This window comes from Choloepus didactylus, chromosome 2, assembly GCF_015220235.1.
Source record: "Choloepus didactylus isolate mChoDid1 chromosome 2, mChoDid1.pri, whole genome shotgun sequence".
Classification (NCBI taxonomy): Eukaryota; Metazoa; Chordata; class Mammalia; order Pilosa; family Megalonychidae; genus Choloepus; species Choloepus didactylus.
In genome coordinates this window covers 195,402,432-195,414,177 of record NC_051308.1, presented here as the reverse complement: position 1 = coordinate 195,414,177, position 11,746 = coordinate 195,402,432, and the positions used below count along the sequence as shown (strand labels likewise).

The 11,746-nt window shown below is 39.9% G+C and overlaps 1 protein-coding gene across 1 annotated transcript in view; it reads right to left on the bottom strand.

Moving 5' to 3' along the window:
- Positions 1-2,777: 2,777 nt before the first annotated feature.
- Positions 2,778-11,746, bottom strand: part of TXNDC12 (thioredoxin domain containing 12) — a 46,531-nt gene continuing 37,562 nt past the window's right edge. The window contains exon 7 of the mRNA XM_037827239.1: positions 2,778-3,292. Within this exon, the coding sequence (XP_037683167.1) occupies positions 3,213-3,292 (80 nt within the window). The 3' untranslated portion in view covers positions 2,778-3,212. The remainder of the gene's footprint in view (positions 3,293-11,746) is intronic.

Here is an 11,746-nt window from a genome sequence, read left to right as displayed (position 1 = left end):
TGATCTGGGTTCTCACACTGTAGTTAAGTTTTGTCTGTTTTAAAATGTCATGTATACTTTTTTGTCTGACTTCTTTTATTTAGCACGTTTTTGAGATTGGATGTATCAGTAGTTTGTTCCTTTTTATTCTGAGTAGTATCCCATTCTATGAATATACCACAATTCATCCATTTACTTGTTGATAGACATTTAGATTGTTTAGTTTATGGATATTATTAATAAAACTGTTATGAATATTCTCATACAAGTTTGTTTTGTTTTGTTTTTGTGTGTGTAGACCTGTTTCATGTAATCCACAGTCACATAATCCTGAGATTGTTAGGTAACATAGTAGTATATTTACCTTATAAAACACAGCCAAACTGTTTTCCAAAGTGGTTGTGTACCATCTTACACTCCAACCAGCAATATATGAGAGTTCTAGTTTACTCCAAATCCTTGCCTACACTTGGTACCATCAGTCTTTTTAATTTTAGTAATTCCAGTGGGTGTGAAATGGTATCTTATTTTGGTTTAAATCTGTATTTCTCTGACGCCTAATAAAATCACACATTTTCATGTGCTTATTGACCATTTGTGTATCATATTTCGTGAAGTATCTCTGTTCAAGTCTTTGCTCAGAGCAACATTGTAACTAACTTCATTTTTCAATTCAAATAAACATGTTACTATGAATCCCCATGATAGCTATCTTAGTCCCAAATTCTAAGATCGGTAGATGAGAGGTGAGTTGTCGCAAGTTTGTCACTGGATGACTTCACTTTTTTTCCTACACTCCCTGAGAACTCTCCCTCAGGGAAGAGACCTTCTTTAATAATAGCTGGGGAATGGAAGAGCAAATTTTCATCACTTCCATATGTCTGAATTCTACATGATTGAATTTGAAACATCCCCAAATGACCCAAACTACCCCATTTCTAATGCCAGGTTTTGCACTTGACAGAACTTGTGCATAAGACAGAGCAATGTACAAGACAAAAAGCCACTAATTAAGGAAGCTTAGTATTATGTCAGCTTCTCTTTGATGCCCCAGAGGTTTTTAAAATGCAGGGTGAGAAGTATGCCTTTTCTCTGTAAAGTGGGAAAACGTGAATAGAGAAAAGGTGGGAAAGAACTATCTTGATGATGTTTTCTGGAAAATAATTTTTAAGATCAAGATATGGAAATCAATCATCTTTAAGTTTCTGTGCCCATGTACCTCTTGTAGTCTTTATGTACTCCAGATTAAAACTTGTTTTAATCAGTCATGCCTTGGAATTTAAAGGAAGTAACGCAATGTGTGGTGGGAGAAGCCTGAGCTTTGGAGTCAGACAGTTGTGACTGGAATCCAGTACTTACTTAGTCTAGGAAATGAAGGTGTCACTTCCCTCTCTGAAGTTTCCTTTTCCATAAAATGAGACTAATAATACTTCATCCATAGACCACTGATGGGATTTAAAGAGGATATATAAGAACTTACCATAGAGCTTGGCAATTCACTTGGAAGTACACTGTTTTGGGTTCCTGGAACACAGGGCAGAGGAATCCACAGCTTCTGCCCTAAAGGAGCATGGTACTCCAATGGTGACCAAAGATGTGCAAATAGAAAACATCAATATAATGTGGTGCAGGACTATGCAGCACATTAGGGGATGCATTAAGAGATGGGACATTTTACCTTCATGAGAAAGGTCAGGGAAGACTCTCTGGAAGAGGTGGCTCAAAATGGGTAGTGCAGTACGAGTAGAAATAAAAGATATTTCAGGCAGAGGGAGCAGGCTGAGCAAAGACACAAAAGCATAAAAAAGTATGTTGTAAAGAGAACTTGGTGCAATTTGGTGCCACCATAACACAAAACGCAAAGAATGAATGGGTACAAATAAGATTGAAGGGGCAGGCAGCTTCTTAAAGGCCATGTTAAAGATCTTGACTTTATCCAGTGCTTCAGTTTCTTCATATGCTTAGAATTCTTCTTCTGTAAAATGAGGATTACAATAATATCTTTCTCACAGGGCCAGCAGGACTAAAGGGAAACTAAATGGGGGTAAAACACACAAAGTACTTAGAAGAGTGCCTGGGATAGACTGAGGTTCAAATATTTGCTATTTTTAATACTATTATCCTGAAAGTGGCAGGAAACTCCTGAAAGGCTTTAAGAAGGGGGCATGGTCAAATCTGCATTTTGGAAAAATCAGTCAGGGGGATGCAAGGAAGATTGATTGCAGGAGGAAAGAATATCGGAGGCAAATCGACAGGTTAAGAGACTGTCACAATAAATAGTCTAGGAAAGAGAAAAGGCCCACTCTGTGCTAAGATGGTGATAATAAGGATGAAGGGAATTTAAGGTATTTAAAAAGTAGAACAGATATGAGCCCTGGTGCCCATCTGAATGTGGGAGTTGGGTGAGAGGATCTAGGATGATCCTAGATTAGGCCCTCAAGGTTAGTTTTTTTTTCCTGAAGTGATCACCATTCCTCCCTCCATTTTCCAATAACAAAAAGGCCACCACACATTTCCTTTTTTAGTTTCATTAAAGTTTAATGGAACAATTACTTTTCTTTTTTTTTTTTGTTAACCCCGGTACAAAAATATACTGATGACTTGACAAAAACGGCTCCACATAGGGCTTTGACAGTTTGAGTTTCTTCAACAGTAACAAGGGAAAGCATGCTTCCGGCTGGGACTGCGTCCAAACGCACAGCCACTCCTGCACACACATGCGTGCAAACAGGGAAGCCCAAGCAGGCAACAGGAAGGAAGTTGCAGGAACTGGGGAAGAAGCCACAGATGATTCCCAGGAGTAAAAGAAAAAAAAACAGGTGGTATCCTCAGGAGAGGCTAGAACTACTGATTCACATTTAGGATTTTTTTTTTTTTTTTAATTGATAAGCTACTTCAGCAATTTTAACATTTTAGAAAAGAGGCTACTAGTCTGTTTTCACCACCAAGGTGAATAAAGCAGGAGGAAATGGAAAAAAGATTCAAATACTTAAATGTGAGTAGTAGACCTCCAAGTGGCTCTTAAAGTTTTGGTCGAAAGGGTTCATTCTTTACATTCAATGACATCAACATTTAGGTGAGGGGGGCAGGAAGTCCGTGAGAGAACTCCTTCCAGTGCAGAAGCAAGGTGTATTGGTCGTTTCAATGATTTTGTGTGATTCTTCAATATTCCCTTCACTGCTGCTTTCCTTCCAGAACCCAAAAACTTGGATGAAAGAAGGAATATATCCGTATTACAACTCATCTTCAAGATGCTTTTGTCTGAAGGCATCACCCGTCAGCCTTTCCTGGGCATCCTTCATTCCCTGAACAACTGTGAAATAAAGGTTGGGGGAAAAAGCATGAAGTAATCTTTAATACTTGACATTTGATTTCCAATGTAGACTTTTTAAATGTTTAAAATGAGAAATATAGGTGGGGCAAGATGGCGGACTGGTGAGCTGTATGTTTTAGTTACTTCTCCAGGAAAGTAGGTAGAAAGCCAGGAACTGCGTGGACTGGACACCACAGAGCAATCTGACTTTGGGCATACTTCATACAACACTCATGAAAACATGGAACTGCTGAGATCAGTGAAATCTGTAAGTTTTTGTGGCCAGGGGACCTGCACCCCTCCCTGCCAGGCTCAGTCCCATGGGAGGAGGGGCTGTCACCTCCGGGAAGGAGAAGGGAGAACTGCACTGGCAGCCCTTATCGGAAACTCATTCTACTGATCCAAACTCCAACCATAGATAGACTGAGACCAGACAACAGAGAATCTGAGAGCAGCCAGCCCAGCAGAGAGGAGACAGGCATAGAAAAAAACAACACGAAAAACTCCAAAATAAAAGCGGAGGATTTTTGGAGTTCTGGTGAACATAGAAAGGGGAAGGGCAGAGCTCAGGCCCTGAGGCTCATATGCAAATCCCGAAGAAAAGCTGATCTCTCTGCCCTGTGGACCTTTCCTTAATGGCCCTAATTGCTTTGTCTCTTAGCATTTCAATAACCCATTAAATTTCTGAGGACGGCCCTTTTTTTTTTTTTTTTTTTTTTTAATCCTTTTTTCTTTTTCTAAAACAATTACTCTAAGAAGCCCAATACAGAAAGCTTCAAAGACTTGCAATTTGGGCAGGTCAAGACAAGAGCAAAACTAAGAGAGCTCTGAGACAAAAGGCAATAATCCAGTGGCTGAGAAAATTCACTAAACACCACAACTTCCCAAGAAAAGGGGGGTGTCCGCTCACAGCCATCATCCTGGTGGACAGGAAACACTCCTGCCCATCGCCAGCCCCATAGCCCAGAGCTGCCCCAGACAACCCAGTGTGATGGAAGCGCTTCAAATAACACGCACACACCACAAAACTGGGTGTGGACATTAGCCTTCCCTGCAACCTCAGCTGATTGTCCCAGAGTTGGGAAGGTGGAGCAGTGTGAATTAACAAAGCCCCATTCAGCCATCATTTCAGCAGACTGGGAGCCTCCCTACACAGCCCAGCAGCCCAGAAGTGCCCTGGGGGGACGGCACTCACCTGTGACATAGCACAGTCATCCCTCAACAGAGGACCCCGGGTGCACAGCCTGTAAGAGGGGCCCACTTGCAAGTCTCAGGAGCCATACGCCAATACCAAGGACTTGTGGGTCAGTGGCAGAGACAAACTGTGGCAGGACTGAACTGAAGGATTAGACTATTGCAGCAGCTTTAAAACTCTAGGATCACCAGGGTGATTTGATTGTTAGAGCCACCCCCCCTCCCTGACTGCCCAGAAACACGCCCCATATACAGGGCAGGCAACACCAACTACACACGCAAGCTTGGTACACCAATTGGACCCCACAAGACTCACTCCCCCACTCACCAAAAAGGCTAAGCAGGGGAGAAGTGGCTTGTGGAGAACAGGTGGCTCGTGGACACCACCTGCTGGTTAGTTAGAGAAAGTGTACTCCACAAAAATTAGAGATAAGGATGTCAGTTGGTCTACAAATCCTAAAGGAACCCTATCAAGTTAAGCAAATGCCAAGAGGCCAAAAACAACAGAAAATTATGAAGCATTTGAAAAAACCAGACGATATGGATAACCCAAGCCCAAGCACCCAAATCAAAAGATCAGAAGAGACACAGCACCTAGAGCAGCTACTCAAAGAACTAAAGATGAACAATGAGACCATAGTACGGGATACAAAGGATACCAAGAAGACCCTAGAAAAGCATAAAGAAGACATTGCAAGACTAAATAAAAAAATAGACGATCTTATGGAAATTAAAGAAACTGTTGACCAAATTAAAAAGATTCTGGACACTCATAGTACAAGACTAGAGGAAGTTGAACAACGAATCAGTGACCTGGAAGATGACAGAATGGAAAATGAAAGCATAAAAGAAAGAATGGGGAAAAAAATTGAAAAAATCGAAATGGACCTCAGGGATATGATAGATAGCATGAAACATCCGAATATAAGACTCATTGGTGTTCAAGAAGGGGAAGAAAAGGGTAAAGGACTAGGAAGAGTATTCAAAGAAATTGTTGGGGAAAACTTCCCAAATCTTCTAAACAACATAAATACACAAATCATAAATGCTCAGCGAACTCCAAATAGAATAAATCCAAATAAACCCACTCCGAGACATATTCTGATCACACTGTCAAACACAGAAGAGAAGGAGCAAGTTCTGAAAGCAGCAAGAGAAAAGCAATTCACCACATACAAAGGAAACAGCATAAGACTAAGTAGTGACTACTCAGCAGCCACCATGGAGGCAAGAAGGCAGTGGCACGATATATTTAAAATTCTGAGTGAGAAAAATTTCCAGCCAAGAATACTTTATCCAGCAAAGCTCTCCTTCAAATTTGAGGGAGAGCTTAAATTTTTCACAGACAAACAAATGCTGAGAGAATTTGCTAACAAGAGACCTGCCCTACTGGAGACACTAAAGGGAGCCCTACAGACAGAGAAACAAAGACAGGACAGAGAGACTTGGAGAAAGGTTCAGTACTAAAGAGATTCGGTATGGGTACAATAAAGGATATTAATAGACAGAGGGGAAAAATATGACAACCATAAACCAAAGGATAAGATGGCTGATTCAAGAAATGCCTTCACGGTTATAACGTTGAATGTAAATGGATTAAACTCCCCAATTAAAAGATATAGATTCGCAGAATGGATCAAAAAAAATGAACCATCAATATGTTGCATACAAGAGACTCATCTTAGACACAGGGACACAAAGAAACTGAAAGTGAAAGGATGGAAAAAAATATTTCATGCAAGCTACAGCCAAAAGAAAGCAGGTGTAGCAATATTAATCTCAGATAAAATAGACTTTAAATGCAGGGATGTTTTGAGAGACAAAGAAGGCCACTACATCCTAATAAAAGGGGCAATTCAACAAGAAAAAATAACAATCGTAAATGTCTATGCACCCAATCAAGGTGCCACAAAATACATGAGAGAAACACTGGCAAAACTAAAGGAAGCAATTGATGTTTCCACAATAATTGTGGGAAACTTCAACACATCACTCTCTCCTATAGATAGATCAACCAGACAGAAGACCAATAAGGAAATTGAAAACCTAAACAATCTGATAAATGAATTAGATTTAACAGACATATACAGGACATTACATCCCAAATCACCAGGATACACATACTTTTCTAGTGCTCATGGAACTTTCTCCAGAATAGATCATGTGCTGGGACATAAAACAAGCCTCAATAAATTTAAAAAGATTGAAATTATTCAAAGCACACTCTCTGACCACAGTGGAATACAATTAGAAGTCAATAACCATCAGAGACTTAGAAAATTCACAAATACCTGGAGGTTAAACAACACACTCCTAAACAGTCAGTGGGTTAAAGAAGAAATAGCAAGAGAAATTGCTAAATATATAGAGACGAATGAAAATGAGAACACAACATACCAAAACCTATGGGATGCAGCAAAAGCAGTGCTGAGGGGGAAATTTATAGCACTAAACGCATATATTAAAAAGGAAGAAAGAGCCAAAATCAAAGAACTAATGGATCAACTGAAGAAGCTAGAAAATGAACAGCAAACCAATCCTAAACCAAGTAGAAGAAAAGAAATAACAAGGATTAAAGCAGAAATAAATGACATAGAGAACAAAAAAATAATAGAGAGGATAAATATCACCAAAAGTTGGTTCTTTGAGAAGATCAACAAGATTGACAAGCCCCTAGCTAGACTGACAAAATCAAAAAGAGAGAAGACCCATATAAACAAAATAATGAATGAAAAAGGTGACATAACTGCAGATCCTGAAGAAATTAAAAAAATTATAAGAGGATACTATGAACAACTGTATGGCAACAAACTGGATAATGTAGAAGAAATGGACAATTTCCTGGAAGCATATGAACAACCTAGACTGACCAGAGAAGAAATAGAAGACCTCAACCAACCCATCACAAGCAAAGAGATCCAATCAGTCATCAAAAAGCTTCCCACAAATAAATGCCCAGGGCCAGATGGCTTCACAGGGGAATTCTACCAAACTTTCCAGAAAGAACTGACACCAATCTTACTCAAACTCTTTCAAAACATTGAAGAAAATGGAACACTACCTAACTCATTTTATGAAGCTAACATCAATCTAATACCAAAACCAGGCAAAGATGCTACAAAAAAGGAAAACTACCGGCCAATCTCCCTAATGAATATAGATGCAAAAATCCTCAACAAAATACTTGCAAATCGAATCCAAAGACACATTACAAAAATCATACACCATGACCAAGTGGGGTTCATTCCAGGCATGCAAGGATGGTTCAACATAAGAAAATCAATCAATGTATTACAACACATTAACAAGTCAAAAGGGAAAAATCAATTGATCATCTCAATAGATGCTGAAAAAGCATTTGACAAAATCCAACATCCCTTTTTGATAAAAACACTTCAAAAGGTAGGAATTGAAGGAAACTTCCTCAACATGATAAAGAGCATATATGAAAAACCCACAGCCAGCATAGTACTCAATGGTGAGAGACTGAAAGCCTTCCCTCTGAGATCAGGAACAAGACAAGGATGCCCGCTGTCACCACTGTTATTCAACATTGTGCTGGAAGTGCTAGCCAGGGCAATCCGGCAAGACAAAGAAATAAAAGGCATCCAAATTGGAAAAGAAGAAGTAAAACTGTCATTGTTTGCAGATGATATGATCTTATATCTAGAAAACCCTGAGAAATCGACGATACAGCTACTAGAGCTAATAAACAAATTTAGCAAAGTAGCGGGATACAAGATTAATGCAGATAAGTCAGTAATGTTTCTATATGCTAGAAATGAACAAACTGAAGAGACACTCAAGAAAAAGATACCATTTTCAATAGCAACTAAAAAAATCAAGTACCTAGGAATAAACTTAACCAAAGATGTAAAAGACCTATACAAAGAAAACTACATAACTCTACTAAAAGAAATAGAAGGGGACCTTAAAAGATGGAAAAATATTCCATGTTCATGGATAGGAAGGCTAAATGTCATTAAGATGTCAATTCTACCCAAACTCATCTACAGATTCAATGCAATCCCAATCAAAATTCCAACAACCTACTTTGCAGACTTGGAAAAGCTAGTTATCAAATTTATTTGGAAAGGGAAGATGCCTCGAATTGCTAAAGACACTCTAAAAAAGAAAAACGAAGTGGGAGGACTTACACTCCCTGACTTTGAAGCTTATTATAAAGCCACAGTTGCCAAAACAGCATGGTACTGGCACAAAGATAGACATATAGATCAATGGAATCGAATTGAGAATTCAGAGATGGACCCTCAGATCTATGGCCGACTGATCTTTGATAAGGCCCCCAAAGTCACTGAACTGAGTCATAATGGTCTTTTCAACAAATGGGGCTGGGAGAGTTGGATATCCATATCCAAAAGAATGAAAGAGGACCCCTACCTCACACCGTACACAAAAATTAACTCAAAATGGACGAAAGATCTCAATATAAAAGAAAGTACCATAAAACTCCTAGAAGATAATGTAGGAAAACATCTTCAAGATCTTGTATTAGGTGGCCACTTCCTAGACTTTACACCCAAAGCACAAGCAACAAAAGAAAAAATAGATAAATGGGAACTCCTCAAGCTTAGAAGTTTCTGCACCTCAAAGGAATTTCTCAAAAAGGTAAAGAGGCAGCCAACTCAATGGGAAAAAATTTTTGGAAACCATGTATCTGACAAAAGACTGATATCTTGCATATATAAAGAAATCCTACAACTCAATGACAATAGTACAGATGGCCCAATTATAAAATGGGCAAAAGATATGAAAAGACAGTTCTCTGAAGAGGAAATACAAATGGCCAAGAAACACATCAAAAAATGTTCAGCTTCACTAGCTATTAGAGAGATGCAAATTAAGACCACAATGAGATACCATCTAACACCGGTTAGAATGGCTGCCATTAAACAAACAGGACACTACAAATGCTGGAGGGGATGTGGAGAAATTGGAACTCTTATTCATTGTTGGTGGGACTGTATAATGGTTCAGCCACTCTGGAAGTCAGTCTGGCAGTTCCTTAGAAAACTAGATATAGAGTTACCATTCGATCCAGCGATTGCACTTCTCGGTATATACCCGGAAGGTCGGAAAGCAGTGACACGAACAGATATCTGCACGCCAATGTTCATAGCAGCATTATTCACAATTGCCAAGAGATGGAAACAACCCAAATGTCCTTCAACAGATGAGTGGATAAATGTGGTATATACACACGATGGAATACTACGCGGCAGTAAGAAGGAACGATCTCGTGATACATATGACAACATGGATGAACCTTGAAGACATAATGCTGAGCAAAATAAGCCAGGCACAAAAAGAGAAATATTATATGCTACCACTAATGTGAACTTTGAAAAATGTAAAACAAATGGTTTATAATGTAGAATGTAGGGGAAATAGCAATAGAGAGCAATTAAGGAAGGGGGAACAATAATCCAAGGAGAACAGATAAGCTATTTAATGTTCTGGGGATGCCCAGGAATGACTATGGTCTGTTAATTTCTGATGGATATAGTAGGAACAAGTTCACAGAAATGTTGCTATATTAGGTAACTTTCTTGGGGTAAAGTAGGAACATGTTGGAAGTTAAGCAGTTATCTTAGGTTAGTTGTCTTTTTCTTACTCCCTTGTTATGGTCTCTCTGAAATGTTCTTTTATTGTATGTTTGTTTTCTTTTTAACTATTTTTTTATACAGTTGATTTAAAAAAGAAGGGAAAGGTAAAAAAAAAAAAAAAAAAAAAAGAAAAAAAAGGAAAAAAAAAAGATGCAGTGCCCCCTTGAGGAGCGTGTGGAGAATGCAGGGGTATTCGCCTACCCCACCTCCATGGTTGCTAACATGACCACAGACATAGGGGACTGGTGGTTTGATGGGTTGAGCCCTCTACCACAGGTTTTACCCTTGGGAAGACGGTTACTGCAAAGGAGAGGCTAGGCCTCCCTATGGTTGTGCCTAAGAGCCTCCTCCCGAATGCCTCTTTGTTGCTCAGATGTGGCCCTGTCTCTCTAGCTAAGCCAACTTGAAAGGTGAAATCACTGCCCTCCCCCCTACGTGGGATCAGACACCCAGGGGAGTGAATCTGCCTGGCAACGTGGAATATGACTCCCGGGGAGGAATGTAGACCTGGCATCGTGGGACGGAGAACATCTTCTTGACCAAAAGGGGGATGTGAAAGGAAATGAAATAAGCTTCAGTGGCAGAGAGATTCCAAAAGGAGCCGAGAGGTCACTCTGGTGGGCACTCTTATGCACACTTTAGACAACCCTTTTTAGGTTCTAAAGAATTGGGGTAGCTGGTGGTGGATACCTGAAACTATCAAACTACAACCCAGAACCCATGAATCTCGAAGACAGTTGTATAAAAATGTAGCTTATGAGGGGTGACAATGGGATTGGGAAAGCCATAAGGACCACACTCCACTTTGTCTAGTTTATGGATGGATGAGTAGAAAAATAGGGGAAGGAAACAAACAGACAAAGGTACCCAATGTTCTTTTTTACTTCAATTGCTCTTTTTCACTCTAATTATTATTCTTGTTATTTTTGTGTGTGTGCTAATGAAGGTGTCAGGGATTGATTTGGGTGATGAATGTACCACTATGTAATGGTACTGTAAACAATCGAAAGTACGATTTGTTTTGTATGACTGCATGGTATGTGAATATATCTCAATAAAATGAAGATTAAAAACAAAAAAAAAAAAAAAAAAGAAAAAGAAGGGAAAGTTAAAAAAAAAAAAAGAAAAACAAGGAAAAAAAGATGTAGTGCCCCCTTGAGGAGCCTGTGGAGAATGCAGGGGTATTGGGCTACCCCACCTCGATGGTTGCTAACGTGACCACAGACATTGGGGACTGGTGGTTTGATGGGTTGAGCCCTCTACCATAGGTTTTACCCTTGGGAAGACGGTTGCTGCAAAGGAGAGGCTAGGCCTCCCTATGGTTGTGCCTAAGAGCCTCCTCCTGAATGCCACTTTGTTGCTCAGATGTGGCCCTCTCTCTCTGGCTAAGCCAACTTGAAAGGTGAAATCACTGCCCTCTCCCTTACGTGGGATCGGACACCCAGGGGAGTGAATCTCCCTGGCAACATGGAATATGACTCCCGGGAAGGAATGTAGACCTGGCATCGTGGGATGGAGAACATCTTCTTGACCAAAAGGGGGATGTGAAAGGAAATGAAATAAGCTCCAGTAGCAGAGAGATTCCAAAAGGAGCCGAGAGGTCACTCTGGTGGGCACTCTTACGCACACTTTA